Source organism: Ochotona princeps, chromosome 10, assembly GCF_030435755.1.
Source record: "Ochotona princeps isolate mOchPri1 chromosome 10, mOchPri1.hap1, whole genome shotgun sequence".
NCBI lineage: Eukaryota > Metazoa > Chordata > Mammalia > Lagomorpha > Ochotonidae > Ochotona > Ochotona princeps.
In genome coordinates this window covers 41,181,911-41,205,034 of record NC_080841.1, presented here as the reverse complement: position 1 = coordinate 41,205,034, position 23,124 = coordinate 41,181,911, and the positions used below count along the sequence as shown (strand labels likewise).

Sequence of the window (23,124 nt, the reverse complement as noted above, 5' to 3'; positions counted from 1 at the left end):
AAGTACCATTTGAGGATGCAAGTAAACGATAAAACTGGAAAAATAATTCAGAACTTAATTGTCTCACTAATGAAATAAAGAAATGCAGAGCTTCTTCACAGGACTAAGGTGACAGGAAATGTTTGTTTTTTTCTTGTGGGAGGATAGCATAGTTGGAGAATGTCATGAGATCTAGGTTTATTTACTAAATAAGATAAATTTAATAAATACTTCAGGCTATATAAATAGGATTGGATATCAGACATTGTAGCAAGAGTATTAGGGGGAGACTACGGAATAATAATTGAAATAATTAAAATGTTTTTATTTTAAAAAATCTCTCAGGCCCAGCGTGGTGGCGTAGTGGTTAAAGACCTCGCCTTGAACACGCCGGGATCCCATATGGGCGCCGGTTCTAATCACGGTGGTGCTGCTTCCCATCCAGCTCCCTGCTTGTGACCTGGAAAAGTAGTCGAGGACAGCCCAAAGCCTTGGGACCCTGCACCCGCCTGGGAGACCCGTAAGAAGCTCCTGGCTTCTGGCTTTGGATGGGCACGGTTCAGGCCATTTCAGCTACTTAGTGAGTGAATCATCTGACAGAAGATCTTCCTCTCCATCTTTCCTCCTCTCTGTATATCTGACTAATTAAAATTTTTTTTCTCTTTCTAGTCAACTCCCTGTATGGTTCCTTACCAAGTGGAAATTCCAATACGTGGAATGGGTGGGAACCAGGAGAAAATACAGAGAAGAAAAGCAGAAAAGTGAGTTGCAGAATAATGTATGTGGAATGACTTTTGATCTGAACCAACAACTGAGAAAATAGGCCTTCAGTTTATTGAGAATATTTGGAGTGAGTGTTTTCTTTTGGGGGGGGTGATGAGGAGTTTGACTTTGTACATAGTAAGTTGGAAAGAACTATCTGTCATCTAAGAGGAAATGTTGACTAAGAAAGAGTAATGAATCATGTTTCAGGGAGAGATCAAGGTTGGAGGTTCTCCTGAAACACACTTTTGTGAAAAGCTTTTAAAAATTTAAATTTCGAGCTTTATTAATTTTCATTTACTTCCTAGAAGAGAAAGAGACACAGGTAATGTTTATAGTCAAAGAGAGAAATCTTAACATCCACCGATTCACTCTCTAAATGCCCAAAACAGCTGGGTCTGGGCCACACTGAAGTCAGGAACCTGGAGCTGAGTCTAAATCTCTAATGTGAATGGCATGGACTCAGGTAGTTGAGCCATCATCTGCTTCCTCCCAGGTGTACATTAGCAGGTCGCTGGAACTGGAGGCAAAGCCAAAACTTAAACCCAGACACTCCTGTGTGAGATTCGGGCATCTCAGGTGTCTTAACCATTTGTCAAATACTCAAAAGCACATTTTAAACCTTTTTCTTTCCCACAATATTTTCTGACTTAGAGAAGAGCAAACTATCCCAGTTGATAAATTTAACCAAGATCTAAAGGTTTCCAAATAGAATAAGGTTGGAATTAGATTTTTCTTGTTCTCTAGTTCTAATGCAGTAAGTCGAATGTAGTCCTTTTATATACTTGACCTTGATTTTTGCCAAAATGGTGAACAAAGGCTGCTATTGTGGCAGAACAAGTTGAGCCACAGCAGGTTATGCCGCTGCTTACAATGCTGTATTCTGTAGTAGAGTGTCAGCAGGAGTCCTGGTTGCTCTGCTTCTAAGCCAGCTTCCTGCTGATGCACTTGAGAAGATAATAGGAAGAGAGTCCCAAGTAGTTGGGCCCTGTCACCATGTGGTAGACTCCAGAATGAAGTTCCTAGTTCCTGGCTTCAGCCCAGCCCAGCCCAGCCCTGACTTAATCTGCATATGGAAGATTCTTTCTCGTTCTCTCTCACTCTCTCTCTCTCTCTCTCTCAATCTCTTTTTCTCTCACTCATTCTCTAACTCTCTCACTCATTATCTCTCTCTCACTCATTGTCTCTCTCTCCTTGCCTTAAAAACATGCAAATAAATCTTTTTAAACTCACAAAATAAGGCAAAACTACAGTGCTGGAATTTTAGCATGTTTACACATGCTTAAGTATCTAAGAACAAGTGTTTGAGAAGAACAACTTTTATGATTCCTGTAACAGTTATGCCACCAAAGAGCTATAGGCTCCAGGAAAATTAGCACATTAATAATAACCATGGCACAGTGATTGACATTCCAACTTCTTTGAAACAGCTTTAGAACCCAAGCCAATTCTTCATTATCTTGGGAGAGACAACCCATATATGACACCAAGAGCAAAAGCCTACTGAAATGCCTGTATCTACAGTTAGTAAAGGAATCAGGCATCATTGTCACTTGCAGCTCTTATGTGCAAAGTTCCAGATTCTTTGAAATCTTCATTTTTTTCTATGAAAACAATTGAATGTTTTACTGTCAATTTCTAAGTGATCATTTTGATGGCTTAAGTCAAGGTACGTCTTTAGTATATCTGATCTATAATAAATAGTGGTCTATAACAAATAGTGAAAAAATAGTGAAGCCTTTGGAACTACCTGTGAACTCCTACATTATTTCTTCCTATCAGCACTTGCTCCTCTTTAGCCACTACAGCCTACAGGATGGGAAACTTACCTTCATGAGCCAAAGGAAAGCCTTGTCCCACACTAGATTTGGCTCAACGGACATGATTCTTGTACAGGGGAATTCTGTGTGGCCAACAGAGTGCCAGGACCACACTGTTGTCCCAAACCAGGAGCAAGAAAACCCTCAGTCTACAACTTCTCTACCCACTGTGGCTCTAAATCTTGCTTTTCCCCTTGTAAAGCTTATGTGTGAGCCAAATGGAAGCACCGTGGCTGGCACACCTGCATCAGTCCTGCACACAGCACTTTTAAAAGCAGCCTATTCCAGCACCTCTGCCAGCTGCTCAGCTCTGGGAGCGGCAGACGTTTCCAAAGCCACACACCCATCTCCCCAGACTCCTGTGACCTCTGTCAGTTCAAGCTGACAATTTGAACGTTGAAACAAACGGGATTGCTTAAGGGACCATGTTGTATGTGCATGAGCCTGGATTTAGTTAAGAGCATTCGCATGCCAGCAAGCACCACCAAAACCAATCAATTGGACACCATGCATTCCAAATATGCATGGAGAATAGAATTCCACAAGGGCTTTCCTGGACATGGATGTCAATACTACTGTGAACAGAATCAGCCTGTCCTCATCTCGTTTATGACTCAGAGCCGGGCAAAACGGGCCCAGGGGATGGGAGGGGGCGGCGCTTTTACACATGCTGGAAATGTACACATCCCAGGAGTGCTTCTTCTCCTTTGAAAGTGTGTTGTAGAAGTTGCAGGAGGAAACAAAAAGAAAAAAACTCCTGCTTAAAATGTCCACCTACCCTGGGTTTTTATGAAGCCTTTGAACACTGAGGAGTCCTGACACAAACACAAAATCTGTGTGTGTGTGTGAAATTCAATTGTTAATTAGGAGCCCAAATGACTGTCAAATTTTCCAAAGGAGTCAGGCTAATGTTAGCTCCCGGAAATCTGGGCTGACCTGGCTGTGAAGTGGCACCTCCTGTTCTCTTCTCCAACTCTAGGCGGAGCCTCCTCTGTGTCACCGGTTCTCCCAATTTAGGGTGCAGACTTTTCCAACATTCACCGCCACAGTAGCTGGAGGCTTTGTGTCCTGCTTTGGTCATGCTACATGTAATTCAGTCAGCCTGTCAGGATGAAGAGACGTGACCTGTCCCCTCTCCCACCCTGCCCTTGGATTTGTTGATATGATGTCTTCTTTACAAAAATAAAGGATTTTAGCAGACTGTCTATAGTTGCAGTGTGAAGTGAAGATGCTATGAGGATGCATTTAAAAATTTGACCTCATTGCCCATATGTCAACGCCATACTCCCAGAGCTCACGCACGTGCCTGACGCAGGGCAAAGCATGAACATCCATAGCATCCGGGGTCTGAATCTTTTGGACTTGGGTGTCCGATAGGGGCCTCTATTAATCATGTTCCAACGTGGACTTAGATTAATGACCTACACTCAGTCTCATATGCACAGTAGGTACTGGCAGCACGCTTAATGGAATCAAATCAAATTCTGCACTCACGGTGCGATCCTTCCATATTGTTGGCGGCAAGCTGTTTCTTTCAACAGCGCTCAGAACTGTGTCTTTGATCAAAAATGAAATACAAACCAGTCAGTGTTTGGTTGCAGGATTCTTGAATCCTGCAGCCTCCTTGAATCTCTAGATAAGCTCTAATTTGAAACAACAGCTTTTGTTTGTGTAGGGCAGGCTTCACAGAGCCTTGTAAATATGCCTCTCTATCGTAGGGCACAATGTTCCACTCGAGTCGAAGTGCTCCTTTGTGTGAATTCAAAGATACCTTCTGTGTCTTGACTCTTAATCAGTGAGGAAACAAACCAGAGCTGCCGAGAAAAGTCTGTATGGAAATCCATATTGCAGTGTGGATTTTATTTTGGTAGAGGGGGAAACTGATTTTGTTACCAAAACCTGTGCTTCCCAAGCCTGAGTTGATACAGCCCCAGCATGTCTCCACTTATCTCAGCAAGAGCCAGCACAATTCTCAGAAAACGAAGCTTCAACAAAATATTTCTAGTATAACTCAAACATGTTAAGTAATTGTATATTCCATGACAGGAATATTTGCCTCCGGAAGGGGAACATAGGGCCACAGATGGGACTGCAGTTGAACAGTCCAGCTAACATTATAAATGACCTTGGACAAACCAATCAATTTCTAAGGTTTAGGTTTATCAACTATCAAGTAAGAATAGTAATTCCAGGTCTGGCACAGTGCCTGTGGCACTGGCATCTCATATGGGCACCAGTTTGTGTCCCCACTGTTTTGCTTCTGATCCATGTCCCTGCTTATGGCCTGGGAAAGCAGAAGAGGATAGTTCAAGTCCTTGGGCCCCTGCACCCACATGGGAGACTCAGAAGAGCAATCCCTAACTCCTGGCTTCAGACCAGGCCAGCTCTGGTCATAGCAGCTATTAGGGGAGTGAGCCAATGGATGGAAGTCCTCTCTGTCTCTTCTTCTCTCTTGGCAAAATCTTCCATTCAAATAAAAATAAACAAATCTTTAAAAAGAATAGTATTTCCTGTTTCTGGCAGTTTATTAGAATTAATGTAAGCCATTGGTGGCTACTGATTGATTCTATTACAAAGTAATTGAGTCAGCTTCCCCTTGAAATCGCTGTTAAAAATGGGACATTGTTTGAGTTTGTAACAAAGATTCTAAGAACTGTAAGACAAATGGACTTGGGCAACACAGTTTTCTACCTAAAACCAAGCACTTACTACAAATAAAGATTATGTTAAATACACATTGTGAAATAGCCATTAAAAGCACAGAGGTATGTGTTGTCATCTCAATGATCTTGAACATGATTTTTCATTTGTTCGTGATGCTGTTGAAACTGGATCTGGCTTGAAATGACAGTGGAAAACCTTAATGGAGTTTGTCTAACATAGCTGGGCCCCATTTCAGTCTCCTCTTGTGTCTCCTCAGTACAAACGGGGAAGACCTAATTCTCTGGAATCACAAAAACCAATACAGACCAGACTGCAATTCTTACAACAGCTCCCTTACCTGCAAGGCCTGAGGCACACATCTTGGTTTTCTACAGTGGGATGATGTCATGTGTCCAGCTACATATGGACACTTACTCATTTGCTGGATGCCAAGCTCATTGAGAAGTGGTCAAATATGTGTGACCCCAGCGACACAGAATTAACAAAAACATTGCCCTTCTTCCATTGCTTCTTAGGGCAACTTTCTATCAATAGCTTAAATACTAATGTTATAAATTGTGAAAAACAGAATGGCTGCTTTAAAATTTTTCTACCTTGAGCAATGTGAAAATGATTATGAAACTGGGGGAAATTCCAGCTAAGTTTATCTTTTTACTTTCTTAGAATATCTTTTTTTTTAGTCTACTTGAAAAGCAGAGTTACACAAGGAGAAAGAGACAGGTAGATAGAGTAAGATGTTCCATCTGCTGGTTCACTCTCCAAAAGGGTGCAAAAGTCATGGCTGGGCTGGAGTTAGACAAAGCCAGGAACTAAGAGCTGGACTTTAGCAGAACAGCTGGGATTTGAACTGGTACTCAAATGAATACTTCCATTACAGACACTAGCATACACACTATGCTACAATTCTGGCTCGAATTATTTATGTAATGATTTTTTTACTTACTTCAAGGCAGAATTACAGTGGAAGAGTGGCAGACACCTGTTAAGCTTAGTAAGCAAAGCCAAAGATTTAAAGCCACATAGGGAAAGAATCACAATTTAGAATTCATCATTAAAGCATGGATTTGAATACTTCTGACCAAATCTAACACTTGATATTCCCAAGGTCCTACACACACACACACACACACACACACCTTGTTATACATTCACAAGTCCTTACATTTACATACACACATACACATGCATGAGAAAGCACAGAATCAGAAGTCTGAAATAAGTCAGCGATGAAAGCAGAAAGCAAAACAAATACTTTTTTCTACTAACATGTTGAATAAACATCATCTATCAAATACAAAGAATGAATAAATAGAAAGAGTTTTTTTTCATTGAAGAATGTCAATTTTCGATTGATCGAAGGTTAGAGTCGCATATTCCTTTAACCTGTGTGCACTCATCCATCCACCCTGAGAAGAAGGAACTAGTAACAAACTGACTGGGAGCACAGATCAATGGGAACCAAGGCTTTGTTTGGATGCCTTCCTAGGCCCCTTCTCAGGCCATCTTGCATACTAGCAATGAGTTTTGAAAATGTGACTAAAAGGATATATATATATATATATGGTCCAAAAAAATCACATATTAGGAATCAGAAAGGAGGAAACTCAGCCCAACTATGTGTGGGTGGCTAGAAATGGAAAAGAATGATGCAAAGTGCTACTAGGTTCAATATTCCACTGGCCCTTACAAGGCAGTACTGAATGATACAATAATTCGAAGTTGGATTTGGGCTGAGTGGCATACATACATAAAATCCCCAGAGAACTGAGCCAGAACTGCATTTTGCTTGTGAAAACTGCATTTTCATTGTGTGTGTGTCTGAAATCTGTGGCAAAGTTTTAGTGGTCAAGTTTAATAATAAAAAGTACCAAATACCCCAACAACCAGAGGGAAAGCAGGGCAGATTCAAGGTGGACTAGCCTGTAAATAACAACTGCATTGATATGTTTCCATCTGAGGAGCATGGGAACAGCATGGACTTGTAAAAGTCCTTCTTTTACAAAATTATCTTGCAGGTGCTTTATGAAATGAAAAGGATATGGATAAGACCTTCATCATGGCTGTAGATTGCAGTATGAAGTTCATCTTCCAAGTACAGTAACTTCTTGCTTATGGCTTCACACTTCTGTTCAAGTTCTGCAGAAAGAATATAACATTCCTGGCCAGAGAGAAAGAAAAAGATCACGTGTAAGCTTTTTAAGGCTTAACTTTTTAAGGCCATGAACATGGTGCACAAAGGGAAGACTTCCCAGGGAAGCTCTCTCTGTTTCTTCCCCTCCGTGTGAATCAGGCCAGAGTCTTTGTCATCCTTGGAGATCATTCTCAAGAAGACAGGAGCTGCTGACTCTACATGGCTCCATGGGTTACCTCCTTTATCTGGTCACTTCAAAGCGCTGCTTCCAATAGGTCAACTCACAAGGTGGAATTTACCAAAAGAGAAGCCTGAATCTTCCAGCTACATCCACAGGCAAAGTCATCATGGAATAAGAATGGTAACAAAAAGGGGGCAGGGAATGTGGAGGTGTCACTGGCGAAACTAACTTGAACTGTGAAAACAAATGAATCTATGAGGATGCCAAGTGTTTGTTTATACACTAGCCACAGTCTACAAAGCCAGGCTAGTAAGGAGACTAAACACTAGGAGGCAGATACCATTTCAATAGTCACTGCCACCATCCCCACACACTGCAGTAGGAGCTTCAGAAGAGCCAGCATGATGATGTTTATTCCACTGCTGAGTCATAGCTCCTGGCATAGCACCTGGTCTGTGGCAGGCATATCACATTTATTGCTTTGATGAATGAACAGTTGATTTCTGAAGCTCCTTCCTTCTTTAATGTTTCTTCTTCAAACTTACATTCAACACACAATCCAGTAATAGTTCTCTTTGTGTGACCTTCCTATGCAGAGCAGAGTCCAAACTCTGGCCTTGGGCCACCCAGCACAGGCTCACTCATCTGTGGTATCTCCCACAGTCTCTGAAATGCATTCTATGTGTATCAGTCGGGGCAGCTTCACAGCCTGCCTTCCCTCACATGGTTCCAGCAATGTGTTCTGTTTTCTCCAAGAGCCAACCTGACAAACGCCCCATGTAGGGCAGCAATCCTAATAGGTGCTACATCCTCTCCAGTAACTGGAAGCCCCTCACAGGCAAAGGCCATGGGTTTGTCATCTACCCCAGGACCACAGACTCTCCAAAATTAGATTAAGCTAATGAGGGTGGGAAAGAGGAAAGTTTAGACTAAAGGAGAAAAAGAGAGAAATGGTCTCAGCATCAAAACTTGGTGAAAGGCCAGTGTTGTGGGGTAGTGAGTAAAGCTGCCACCATCTTGTGATGCCAGCATCATATACGGGTGCCGGTTTGGTAACAGTTGTTCCACTTCCAATTCAGCTTCCTGAACAGCCTGGGAAAAGAAATGGAATACAGCCCAAGTGTTTAGGTCCCCACCCATTCATGCGGGAGATGGGCTATGCATGACCAGTGCTGGCCAGCTAGAGAGCAAACCAGCACAGAAAATTCTTTTCTCTCTTCTCTTTCTTTCTCAAGCTCTACTTTTCAAACAAAAACAAATTCTTAAAAAACAATTAAAGTGTATAGGTAGTGTTTTCCCAACTAATAATTAAAGGCTTAGAAAGTATGTTAACAGTATTTTACATATGGAAAAATAACAAGATTGTATTAGATTTAATTGTAGAGACACTATAAAAGCAATGATTAATACTTAACAATAACAAAATGCTCAGATGTGATACTTTTTACTGTTAAAAGGTCCTTAGAGATGTAGCCTTATATAATATTACAAAGTCAATGAGTAGCAATTAAATCCAGATGTGTAATTTGACATTCACTGTGTTAGCTCTAGAATGCTTTAAAGTTTATATCTTAAATCCTCAATCATATTAGAATAAACCAATGTAAATGGAAACTGAAGACAACTGTCATAAATATTGGAGACATCTAGTGTACTGTGGGTAAATGTGGATACAAAAGAAAAGAAATCTAGCGACAATAATATACAATTTTGAGGACATATGGATACAATTAAACAAACTGTAATGTGAAACATTCATGAAGGTTTGCTGAAACTGATGCAATTATGAGAGGTCAGCAAATACATAAAATCACAGAGACATGTATATTTTATGGATCCTCAAAGTAATAACATTACCATTCAAAGATGTGGAGCTAAGAGTAGAGACACCACGTGGAAGTAGGGACAATAGGCAGTGACGAACACCATAGTCATGCGTGAAATAAATGAGACACTAAGAATAAGAACATCTGGGGAAAAGTGATTGACAGTGGCAAAACCACAAGCCATATAAGAAGAAGAAAAATACAGTGTTAGCAAGAAAATCTACACAACTGAGAACATATTTAGAGGAAGAAAAAAATGTAGAATTAGAACAGGAAACCAAGGAATTTGAAACGCCTTAAATAAAATAACTTGATCTTCATCATAGGACTGTAATAAATATGAAATCAAAGCTGAATAAATAAATTTAAAGTATGGCTTTACATTTATGCTGCAAAACATAAGTTATGTGCAGGATATGGGGGAAAGAATCCTGAGGGCAATCCCCCGAGGATACTGAGAGACACCTGACTTGGCAGATGCTGATCCTGAACTAAAAGGATGCTGGATGTGATCAAGTGACCATTACTTGAAGGGCTTATTATTTACTACGATGAAATTCAAAACACTGGGAACAGAATTAGTTTAGACTCAAAAACTGGGGACCAACAGCTGATGTACACATTTATACATGAGATGTGGCCAACAAACAAGAAAACTTACATGCCCTATGCTTGATAATCAAGAATACTATCCACTACAAAGCCATGGGTGTCCCTGAAATGGACTTTTGCAGGATTTGCAGTACTAATGGGAAGTTTTAATTATGTTATTGAACATTTCTAAAGTGTCTTTGAAAACTCTCCAATCCTGCAAAAAAACTGTTTAGCAACCCCAATTATTATTATTTTTCTTTCTAAATATCTATTCTGTCACATATCCCTTGGGGGTAATTTTTGCCCATAACAGAATTGGTCAAAAAAAAAAAGTCCTTCTATGTCCAGCTAACTCCTCTTTCTCTTCAAAATCCTCTAGATTCTGCCAAGAGACTTTCAATCCTGAAGGTGCCACTTTACTCTAACCTGGGTTAGGAAGCTTGTTTCCTGTGTGTGCCTGTCCATCTCCCACACTAGATAACTGAGTGACACCCTGCCTCCCTTGAATCCCGTACCCAGGCTGTCTCACTCCTAAAGGTTGTTTACGCTTATGGAAGCAATGGATGGAGACTCTTCTCTCTGACCAGATACTTTGATTTCAATGTTGTTTATGTCCAAAGTTTAATGTGCTGCAGGTTTGGTCCTCAGTGCATCATTAATAAGAGGTAGCAAAGACTTTAAGAGACAGAGCTCAAGGCCCAGCGTGGTAGCCTAGCAGTTAAAGTCCTCGTCTTGCATGGGCTGAGATCCCATGTGGCCGCTGGTTTGTGTCTTGGCTGCTTCACTTCCATTTCAACTCCCTGCTTGCGGCCGGGGAAAGAAGTAGAAGATGGCCCAAAGCCTTGAAACCCTGCGCCCGTGCGGGAGATCCACAAGAGGCTCCTGGCTTCAGGTCAGCTCAGCTTTGACCTTTGTGGCCACTTGGGGAGTGAAGCAGAGGACAAAGGATCTTTCTGTCTGTCTCTACTTCTCTCAGTAAATGTGACTTTCCAATAAAAATAAATAAATCTTGAAAGAGAGAGAGAGAGAGAGAGAGAGAGAGAGAGAGAGAGAGAGAGAGAGAAAGAAAGAAAGAAAGAAAGAAAGAAAGAAAGAAAGAAAGAAAGAAAGAAAGAAAGAAAGAAAGAAAGAAAGAGACAGAGCTTAGTGGAAGGTGATTAAGTCACTGGGTGAGCTGTCCCTGAAAGGGATTAGTGCTGATCCCTCAGGGTGAGTTAATTCTCAGTTGCTATGCAAGAGGAAGTCTGATCCTTGAAGTACTCTGGCTCCATGTTTTCCCGTGGACCTCTCCCTTTCACACCTGCTCCTCCCATGAAACCATGCACCATGTTGTGACAGACAAGAAGGCTCTCAGCACAGGCCCAACAGATGCAGATGTCTACTGGTTAACTTTCAGTACAAAACCAAATTAAATCACTCTTATCTACCCAGTCTCAGGTATGTGGTTATAGCAATGGAATGCACATGAATATACCAGGTCTGGACGCTACCGTGTTTTTCAAACTGCATTCTCTAAGCAGAGAATGAAGAATCAAATGGAAAGAAACTGGTATGGAGATTTTTCAGAACACTGAAAACCTCCCTTTACTTCAATCCAGTCGAGAGCAGCCTTGTCCCATACAATTCTCCTCCCACTAGGGAGACAATAGGTTTCTGTGTGCCTACCACAACACTTCCAAAGCACAACAATTTTCTGTATTGTCCCTCCACATAGGCAGGATTTGGTAGCGCCAACTCAGTTAAACACTATTTCAAATACAATCTGCTTAACTCACATTGTGATCAACACCTTTAGACTTGAATGTTTGGGAAGAAATTTTCAACTGTGTCGCATTAGAAATGATGCTAAATTTCTGTCCTACTTACTCAACTCGGGAGATGATTTGAAACAAAACATAGACTTTGCTTTGTTGGGCAGGATTTTTCCCATTAGGATTATTTCCTATAAAACAATTATCTACAAAAGGAGATATTCAGACACCCAAATCATTCAATTCCAAACTTGAAAAGATACCTAACCCACACATACTGATGAGAACAAAATCACAAACCCCATATCCAGGGTTTCCAAGCATATTTTTGGTTTAGCAATATTTCTGTATACAAGGCTAACGAAGTTTAGAATACATCAACATTTGAAATTTTAAAACTGGAGCCCATATTCAAAGGCAAGGGAATAAATTACATAATAATAATGACTGTTTTGATAAGAGCAAATTTCTGGTAACAATATCTCATCAAGCTAAATCTACACTGATGAGGAAATCATATTTATTACTTCTATTCTGAATAGAAAATGCATTTGGAATAGGCAACTCCTTAAGTTAAATTGCTAGGTAGGTGGATATTGTTGCTTCCACAAGGCTTCCACACATAACTAAGGACACACTTTCTTAAACATTATTCATCAGTGGGGGTTTCAGCAGGAATGTTACAACTTGGGTTAAATCACTGGATCAAGTTTTTTGTTTGGTTTGGTTTGGTTTGGTTTTGGTTATTATTATTATTATTATTTGTCAATAGTTGATTTCTTAAAAGGCTGTCAAATGTCCTAAAGGGAGAAGGAGTGTGAGATTTCCAATTATGTCAAATAACAGAACAAGAAACATCTCATAAATGAAGAAATAAGGACTGTTAGGATTTAAAAACTAATCTAAGAGAGCTAACAAGCATCTTTTAGATACAAGCATGCAGCAAACACACTGTGCTGAAGTCTGGGCTCTAAATTCATCGATTTCTCTTGTGCTTTGGTGGTACAAAGAGCCATGGCTTAGGTCTGGTGTGAGCCTCCATCCTGGGTAACTCAACGGGCTCACCCAGATTCTTGTTCTCTTTGGCAGTGTAGGAGAACAACAGTGATAGTTGCCTAGCCACAGACATATTTAATTCCCACAGTGAAAGTACAGGCTCCCCAACAGATAAAGAACACGTGACAGAACAGCACCCACTTGCTGTGCTAGTTGACAGTCTAGGGAATGCAGAAACGGAGCTTCTGTGCCTCACCCTTCCTAGATCCTCCCACACCATTCAAGTTAGTTGAATGTGCCAAACCACCTCTGGAGGTTCAGCGTGCAGCTCACCATCCTGCCTACAGCACACCACTCAAGCTAATTGACAGTGTGGAAATGGATCCAGAGGTTCCTGCACCTGGCCCCTCCTGCCTCCTACCCCGTTCTTCAGTTAACTAACTACAGGGAAACTTTGTGCTCCAGCAGCTGCCTTCTTGCCACTTAGTTAGCTGAATGTTTTGTACTGAGCTGGAAACTTTGTACTGAATGCTCTCAAGCTGACTGGAGGACGAGAGCTTAAAAACCCCTGACTTTCCCACGCAGTCCTGTGGCTCCTGGAGTGTAGAGGGAGCTGTTGTCGGCAAAAAGGGACAATAAAGACTCTTCCTTACAACTCCATACTTGTGTCCAGCAGGAGGGACCTCTTTCTCGCTCCCTGCAACACTGCCAAGCTTTTTATGGCACAATTTACAGTTAAAAGGAGGAAAAATAAAATACTCCGCACTGCACACATCCATACTTACAAGCCAGGACTGTGATCTAAGTCTATTGTGAAGTCTCATCTCTCCTTCAGGTTGGGGTAAAACAGGTGTGATGATCACCATCCAGGAACTTAGCTGATACATTAAAGCACTTCCTAAATTCGATATTAAAATCACAGCCTTAAATACGCTCCTTTGGGCTTTTATCCAAAATATTTGTTTGGCAAATGCATTCAAGGAAGACAATGTGGTTATCCCTCTCTTTAAAATTATTGTCAGCATTTGATCAGTGGATATGCAACAAGATGGAATATGCCACATGGGGGGAGGGCGGGGGAAGAGGTGGGGTGACTCCCAGTTCCAACGAAACAGTATCACATAATACAATGTAATCAATGAATAAAAAAAAATGTTGTCAGCATAAAGAATATTTGCCTCTGACAAATGCTTGCCTGTTACCAAAGGGATGTCTTCCATTTGAGAAGATTTTATGATATGTATTTCTGGTTTTCCACATAAACACTGAGTCCTACAGTCCCAATGTAAATGCTAGTACACAGAAGCACAAATTGAGTCACTAAGGGTACATGTTTATCAATCTGTATGATACAAGTATCCATACAAATAGGGAAGTTCCATGCCTACACCTGCAGTAAAGGGGTGTTTTTTTTTTTAAACATTCAGATGTCACAAGCAGTAATGAAAGCATCTGAACTGTTTAGAGATCTCTAGGTCACAGCAAGCAATGAATTGCCTTCAAGTATCTACATGCTTGTTTTAATGAAGGCACTGAGAAGCAAGCTCTAAACAGCACTAAGGAACAGAACAACAAAAAAATGATTTTAAAAATTGCTTGATAGCTAGTAAATGTTACTTGGCCTCCAAAGTTGTCATTTACATGCAGGAGAATCTTAGAAAAGCTACAGTTTATATTACACAATCATTACAGGGGATTTGGAGGCTTTCCTTTCAGTATAGAGTTTGAATATCACAGTTGAGTAGGGCCAAACTCCATTAGAACCATCTAAGAAAAATCTATTTGTAAATGAGATTCATAGTGTCAGCTTAGTGCCTAATAATCTCCATTTAATAGAAGGAATCACACTGGAAATAGATTAAATCTAACCATCAGACCCTTTTGTATAAGAAAGTAAAATTGGAGCATAGTTGGGGGAAGGGTTTCTTTAAGAATGTGCTCCTTGAGTTTTCTGTTGCTAAGAAATATTGAACTGGAAAGAATAAACATAAACTTTCTTAGGGTTCATTTTGTATTTTAAAAAAATGAACTTCCCGTGGTTTTTGTCAACTCTGCAACAATAAGACCATAAGCATTCCTTTTTTGAAATGCTGATGTGTCATCCTGATTTTGGTGTGATGCCCTCCGAGTGAAAGCAGCCTTACTATTGTAAAGTAAAAGGCACTTCCACCTCAGTGCAAAGAGATGGGGACCCTTCAATTGGGGACAACTACTGTTTCCCTCACAAAGGCAGCTCTCCTTTCTACACTGTTATTCAACTAGTTAGTCTAGGCTCATAGTTACGCTAACTAAAGGGAATCAGCTCTGCTGTAAGGAAGGACTCCAGGAAATCTGTTGGAGATTAGAAGGCAACAGGAAATGGCCAATGGCTGGCAAGGCAGAAGTATCAGTATATGGAACATATGGAAACATATGAAATTATTTGCTGAAAAGGAAGGTAGTAAGTCTTGGACAGGGGTAAGATAATTCTACGTGGAAGTTCCAGGACTAGTGAGGATGGACAGGAGTAAGAAGCTCCTGATGTTTTAAATGTTTTATCTATTTCAAAAGAGTGACGAGGGTGGGAGGGGGAGACAAGATCTTCCACCTGCTGATTCACTCTAAGTTGGGGTTGGGCCAGGTGAAGCCAGAAACTCCATCAGTCTCCCACATGAGTAGAAGGGACACCTTCTGCTGCTTAAACCATCACCTGCTGCTTCCCAGGGTGCACATTAGCAAAAAAACTGGATCAGAACCAGAGGTGGCATTGCGTCCAGGGCACGCTGATAGAGGAAGAGGCCAATCCAAGCAGTGGTTTAATGTGCTGTACCACATGCCCATCCCAGGAAGTTCCTGATTTCAAGTCTGGCCTGAGGGAGGTGAGGGAATGAAATGCTGCCTATATATGACAAGGGGCAAGGTAGTTGCTCATTTTCAGAAATGTTCAACCTTAGCGTTATTCGGACTGTCTGCAGCTCAAAGGACAACACTGCACATTTCCTCGGTGAAATCCCCTGTGGTGCAAATGCCATAAACGAGTCCCTGCCACCCGGCAGGGACTGTTCAGTCACCGATCCCTCTGTGCTCACCAGTGAATGACAAGAAATTTCCAAGATTAAAGAGTTCTCAGGAGCCTCGAGGATGTTTTCCTCAGAAGCACTGAATTATTTTTAATTAGTGGGAAAAGTGCCACTGTTAGGCCCTGAAGCATTGAGGGTGGATCCACAATTTTCCAGAAGGAGCAAAAGTAGGCAGATCAGAGGAACCGCTTCCTCCCCCTGGGCAGGTGAAGGAGGCTGACAGCTGATGGCATTAATTAACTGCAAAAGCCAGCAGGAGCCAGCTGACTGCAAAAGAACCTCCTCTCTTATCCACCTGCCAGACTATCCCATAGCACTGCTCACCGCATCAACCCTGATGGCCAGAGACAGGCCAGGGGTGAACAAATTCTGTTCCTATTGGTGGAGTTGTGCTTTTTTCTAAATCTATTTATGCCAACTACACTGAAAGTCTAAATGTGTAATTTAAACATGTACTGTGTAAAGCAATGAAATTATATGTGAATAATTTCATTGTTTCTTTTAGAAGAAATTAAAAGCCTTGAAAAAAATCCTCAACAATATTTCAGAAAAGGGGAGGGCAACTGGGGATTGCTTAGCAAGAGTTGCTTAAATATCTGTTCCATTTGAAGGCCGTCAAAACTAGACACTGTAGATGGTGTTTTACAGGTGAAGTGTAAGAAGCATCAGACGTAAAGCCAAACATCAGGTGCATGCCTATAAAACCTTCATAAATGTGTTGCAAGGTTTTTTGTTTGTTTTGTTTGTTTATTAAAAAAAAAGATCTAGAGCCCAGTGCAGTAGCCTAGCAGCTATTGTCTTCACTTTGAACACGCCAGGATCCTGTATGGGCGCCCGTTCTAATCCTGGCAGCCCCGCTTCCCATCCAGCTTCCTGCTTATGGCCTGGGAAAGCAGTCGAGGATGGCCCAAAGCCTTGGGACACCTGTGGGAGACCTGGAAGAGGCTCCAGGTTCCTGGCTTCGGATCGGTTCAGCTCCAGCCATTATGGCCACTTGGGCAGTGAATCAACAGACAGAAGTTCTTCCTCTGTCTCTCCTCCTCTCCGTATATCTGAATTTCCAATAAAAACAAAATAAACCTTTAACAAAAAGGTCTGACATACATATTGATTCTTTTTAAATGATTATCTTCCTTTTTCTGATTTTTTCAGTTAACCAGCTAATTGTATCCTACTTACTTCTACTGCTCTATTCTTGGGTGAGACAGCTGAGTTTGCAAGTACTCCATATTGTAAAGGAGGTAGAACTTCTCTTCCTGTTAAGCCTTTTACTTTCTCCCCAAAGATATTAAAGTAAAAACAGCAAAATCAGCTGGTGGGTGAGTGAATAGTTTCTCCTTGTTGCATCACCCTTTGGGAGTTGGAAGAGATACCCAGCATGGGTGTCGTTCAGTGTGTGAACCTTGGAGCGTCACAGTGAATTATCAGTGTTCTCAATGCCAGTAAATGCCAGGGAAGACAAAGAACCAGGTCTGTGCCTGCCATGCCAGAGAAGGCATCACTCTGGTCTACTAGAGACATTTTCTAGAATTAGAAAGCATTTGAACATGGAAAGGATATCTTTCTTCACCATGAATTCCCCTTCCCAGCTTTCATTTCTCTTGAAACTGAATACAAAGGAACGAATGTGCATGTGCTGGGCTCAGAACGTGTTACCCTAAATTTAGTGCTTTGACAGGCTGTGTGCCAGAACTGATGAAGACTGGACAGTTCTTCGAAGGAAGTCCTCCTTGGCTTCCTCTTCCTATTACCCCCAGCCTCTACTTGTCTTTATCCTCTAAAACAAGTGATAAAAACTAAAATTCCTCTCTCTCAAGATGCATCATAGAAACCAAAACTTCTTTTCCTCAAAAACAAACCATAAAACATTGCCTACCTACAATGCCATGATACACTTAAACAGCAGTACTTGACAGTTGCTGAAAGACTGTACTATTATAATAATATGGAAGAAAATAGTCAGGGGAGGGAGAATGAGGAGGGAGGAATGGAAGGTGGAGGTAGAATCCCTATACCTACATAATCGTGTCATGGAAAATAATAATAAGAATACACACAAAAAAACAGATATTATATATTCCATAGGTACACTATGGGCTGTTTATATTTTTTTGTAGTAGAGTCATATTAACCTTTCACTATATGCTTAAAATGTTATCTCAAAAATAAAATAAATAAACATAATTATTACAAACAATAATAATAATAAAATCCAGGTCATTCTTTCTCTTCTCCCTGAAAGACCCCTATGCTACAAGGGTCCTGTTCCATTTCCTGGAAGGAAGAGATGCTGCAGACAGGAGCCAAAAGGCATCTGGACAGGCTTTGCTAAGTTTGCCTCCCCTCTGTCTGTTCAGGGATAAGAAAACTTTATTGTGCCAAGGATCTTTGAATATTTATATCATATTTTATAGGCCATACAAAATCATCAACTCGAAAGTTAATTTGCTATAGATAAAATTTTGAGGTTTGACTGTAGTTACTTTGGCAGGGCCAGACCAAATGATTTCCCAGGCCTTCTATGACCCAGGGGCTGGACAGGCCCCTCTCTTTTATTAGACTTTGTCCCTTCTGTCCAATCACATCGCCCTATGGCTGAATCCAAGCATCAAAAGAGACAGTTTTGGGCCCGGCGGCGTGGCCTGGCGGCTAAAGTCCTCGCCTTGAACGCCCCGGGGTCCCATATGGGCGCCGGTTCTAATCCCGGCAGCTCCACTTCCCATCCAGCTCCCTGCTTGTGGCCTAGGAGGGCAGTCAAGGACGGCCCAGTGCGTTGGGTTCCTGCACCCAGATAGGAGACCTGGAAGAGGTTCCAGGTTCCCGGCATCGGATCGGCGCAGCACCGGCCATTGCGGCTCACTTGGGGAGTGAATCATCGGACGGAAGATCTTCCTCTCTGTCTCTCCTCCTCTCTGTATATCTGACTTTGTAATGAAAATAAATAAATCTTTAAAAAAAAAAAAGAGACAGTTTTTTCTGTGTCTTTGGGTTTTCTTTTCTGAAAGTTCTCAAGGCTTGGGATAAATATGTGAGTTCTTTTTTCTTGTTTTATATTTTGCTACAGAAATGTTGGCAGTGATGCCTATGATAGGTGAGAAAAGATAACTAGACCTTTGCACTCATAATTCTACAACAAGTTTTGGATACTTAAACCCAAACAAATCTAGCTACACTCTCTGGTTGTATCTTTTTGCTAATTCCTCTCATTGCACACATGTCAATACACTATCTGCTCGAATACTGTGTGAGTTGACTCCGAGTGACCAGCTACTCTTTGGTGGCAGCTCCCTACTCTAGAAGGACAGCACTGGGATGAGAAATCAGGAGAGAGGTAGGAGAGTGGTACAATCCGGGAACTGTGTGGAGGTGAGCCTATTGTGGAGCAGAAATAAAAGGCACCCCCAACAAGACAGCCTGCAGACAGGAAAGGAAGAATCACACAGTATTATGGTCAGAATGGTCAGTACACAAGAGCAAGTTCACAGAGGAGGAAGCCTGGCTCACCAGTTTTTCTGCAGCTCCTGTCTGGCCCACTGCAATTTCTGTGCAATCTAGAGCACCGGGGCCAATAGGATGTGATTGTTAGCAGGGTCTTTGGACAGGCTGGGAAGAAACCATAGTGAAACCATAATGAAATTGGAAAATAATAAGGTTCTTAAAATTTCAGGAAGTACATGCTAAAATTGGCCCTTAGCCTTGCTGCTGACTTCCTTTGTAACAAGGTCCAAAGCAAATTACTACGCCTTAATGGGTGCAGCTGTAAAATGGGGTAAATGGCACCAAGCAGCGTGGCAGGGACCCTCTTCACTGGGCAGGCATTAAGAAATGACAAAGCACTTGTGAGAACGAAGTCCCGCCAAAACTCATGCAGATAGGCCCAGGGAAGGCTTTGGAATCCCCTCTCCCAGGGGAGCTCTACAAGACGTCAGCAATTTTTCCTGGAAGATTTGGGTCAAAGAGAAATTGACTGCCTCTGGGCAGCATGCTTCACTAAAGAAACCAGAGTGGAATGGCCAGACCCAGCAGGGTGTTGTACAGCCAACCCAGCTAAGAGCTGCAAAGCAAACAGACACATTTGTACACAGACAAATACAGATGGACCCAGATTCTCACAGTGCCCTGAAGGCCTACACAGGAAAACGAAAACACATCTTTCTCAGGAGACCCTGAGTTATCATTTCTCCATGTCTGCAGTTGCCTAAAATCCTGGACCCAAACACAAACACGATTTTTCCTTTATTAAAGCTTTCTCTTCTTGGACCTCTGCCATGATTCCATCGCTCACTTCTGCTTGATAAGGGAAACGCAGCACATTATTTAGAAAAACATCTTGCTTATGCTTATGACTGCCAGCAAGAAGGCAGAAGCAAAAAATCAGCACTGATGAGCCTCACTCAGTGACGTGTGGTTCACTTTTAGGTGCCTTTGCAAACCTTCACAACAACTTGGAGATGGTTTACAGTACTCTCTCCCACTTTTATTTTTCCCAGATGGAGAAACATGGCCTGTAGGTGGCGTAACTAGGATCAAAGACTGGCAGCCTGTACACTATACTGCCTTCCCACCATTCTGAGCTGAAGGCAACCAAACTGAACATCCATAGTCCTGATTTTAACTAAAAGACTAAACAGAATTAGTTTTAGTTGCTTTTGAGTTGAGTCCCTGCTACCCATGTGGGAGATGTCAATTGAGTTCTGAACTCCTGGCGTCTGTCTCATCTGGTCCTTGCTCTCAAGGGTACTCTGGGGAGTAAACCAGTAGATAGGGGACTACTATCTTTCTCTTTGAAATCAACAAATTATATCAGTTAAGACACATAGATATTTATTGTTGCCTACAGTAAAATCCACTTAAAATTCGGTATTTTGGGTATAAATTTGTGTATACTGTGACATAACTACCAACAAAATCAAAATGGAAAGAGGTAGGGAAAGGAGGAATCTGTTATACCTACAATATTATATCATGGAAAACATACAATAAAAATAAGTTTATTTTGGTACAAAATGCACTAAAAATCTATGAATTTTAAACATACAATTTCCATAGGTTTTTAAGAGATGTTATACACATATCTGATAAAAAATTCTTTGTAAAATATGAACAATAAAATATTAGTAACTATAATCAAAATATAGATTATAATAAGGTATTATAGCAGAACTTATGTGGATCTGGTCTTTCTCTCTCTCAATCATAGTGTTTTAAACTATATATCTTAGTAATTTCAGCAGGTGACTTTTTTTCCCTTCCTTTATTAAGTTAAAGACTTCTCACCTTCTCTTAGATATCTGCCAATCACCAGCACCACTACTCTTGTGCTTTGGAACATTATTCAGTAAAATAAAGACTATATGAACCCAAGCACTGCCATATAGCGACAGCTGATCTGACGACCAAGGCAGTTACTTAAATGATGAATGGGCGGCAGAGTATCAAGTGTGGATAGGCTGGATGAAGGAATGATTCATGTCGCAAGAAGGGCTGAGCCGCATGGCAGAGACTTCAGCATATCATCTGGAACTCAATGTAGAGCTTATGAATTGTTTACTTCTTGAATTTTCTATTTAATAGTTTTGGACAGCAGATGATCATGGATAAAAGAAAGCAAAGTAAGTGGAACCACAGATAAGAGGGGATTACTATTCAAACCTGTTGCTGCAGCATGAGATTGCGTAGATGGCACTGAGCATCAGCAAGAGCTTTGAAGTCCCCTCCAGAGCACCCTGTCACTAGGAATGCCACGAACAAATCACGGGACATCTTCTGCCGTGGGTGGAGAGGAATAGGAGGCTCGGGGTGGAGAGTGGGGTGGCAGCCTGTGGGACTCCTGCACTCAGTTACAGAAAATCCAAGTGGTCATTTTTCTGACAAGCCTCTAAATCTTCATGTACACAGGACCCCAAGCTTCGTATCTTTGTCGCAACTATATATATATAGTTATACACACACACACACACATATAAAATATCTATATATATATAAGATATATATAAGATATATATATCTTTTCTAAGATATATATATATCTAAGGTATATATATATACACATTTATCTTAGAAAACATGTACATATGTTTTCCCACATCCAGATAATGAAATGGAAGGTGCTCATAATCAGATAATGAAGATTAGCCCCAATACCTGGGAATGCCATCCTCCATAGATCCTGATAAGCATGGTAACTCAGTGAGTCAGGAAGAGTGACGGGATTTACAACACTCTGTCCAACATACAGCATGCTGGCATGTGTGGAAACGGCAGGAGTGGGAAGATCTCTCTGACTGCTTCCTGCCGTTTTCCACCCAAAAGAAGGATACATGAGAGTCACTTACCTTCTCCTTAAGCTAGTCCTGACTCATACTGGGGACGGCCTTCTAATGCTCAGACAAGGAACATCTTTATCTCTGAAGATACAGACACAGAATAGAATCTGTACAGCAGACCTTGGTAAATTACCTCCAGTTTGTGACCATTAGACCATATCCCTCTGTGTCAATCACAGTTCAAGACTGCCCACTTGGTCATGATGCTAGGCACTACAATACATAGGTTCTTCTGTCTTCGGAACTGCATTTCTGAAGACTCTTATATCACATAAAGCTTTATATTAAATAAATGTGCATACTGCCCTGTTAATCTGTCTTGCAGGCAACTCAGCCATGACTCATCAACATCTCTGCCTAGACTACCATGGGCCAAGCTTGGGGATGAAAAAGCTGTCAGAATCATACTGTCAAGCCCTAGCCAAAAACACATAAAGCAATCACTCCAGGAGTTAATGGAGGAGGGGACTTCACATGTCTGATAACTAGATCTATCACAAAAGATGAGAACTATTACAAAAGTCATCACTATTTGCACAGAAAGCACTGTACCAGGATGGTTGCCCTACACATCTTGCTTTATCTGCCCAGGCTGGATGGGTACCACCTTTTATTACTGATGTCTGTAGCCAAGGACAATAGTTTCACAATGATTTATGTCATCTGCCTCATGTTGCTTTTAAAAACTTTTCCTTTGTCTTAACCTCCTGGAAACGCACATTGTTTACTGAGCCTTTTGCATTCCCATTGCAATATTCACCCCAAGTAAATGTATTACTCTTTGGAGGATTATACTGTGTTATTTAGGTCAACAGGAGGATTTCACCTGCAGTGGTTGGATTAACAAAGGAGCTTAGATCGATCATCTGTACTTCTATATTGAGCCTAATGTGATTTGGCCAGCAAGGATTTCAGACTGACAATAGCCTAGGTTCTCATAAACTCATTCAATTCAAATAAAGGATCGAGGATCAATTTTCTCTGCAGTGCAGAAGACAGTCACTAAATGTCATACTCCAGTAAAGTGTGTGAGAG

The 23,124-nt window shown here is 41.3% G+C and overlaps 1 protein-coding gene across 2 annotated transcripts in view; it reads right to left on the bottom strand.

The window, feature by feature from the left end:
* The window catches only part of DISC1 (DISC1 scaffold protein), a 304,734-nt gene that overhangs the window by 2,779 nt on the left and 278,831 nt on the right, over positions 1-23,124 (bottom strand). The window contains exon 12 of one of the 2 annotated variants that reach the window (XM_058669349.1): positions 7,266-7,383. In XM_058669349.1, coding sequence (XP_058525332.1) covers positions 7,266-7,383 — 118 coding nt within the window. Of the gene's footprint in view, positions 1-7,004; positions 7,384-23,124 lie in introns of those variants that run through there. The other variant, XM_058669347.1, reaches the window with a different exon arrangement.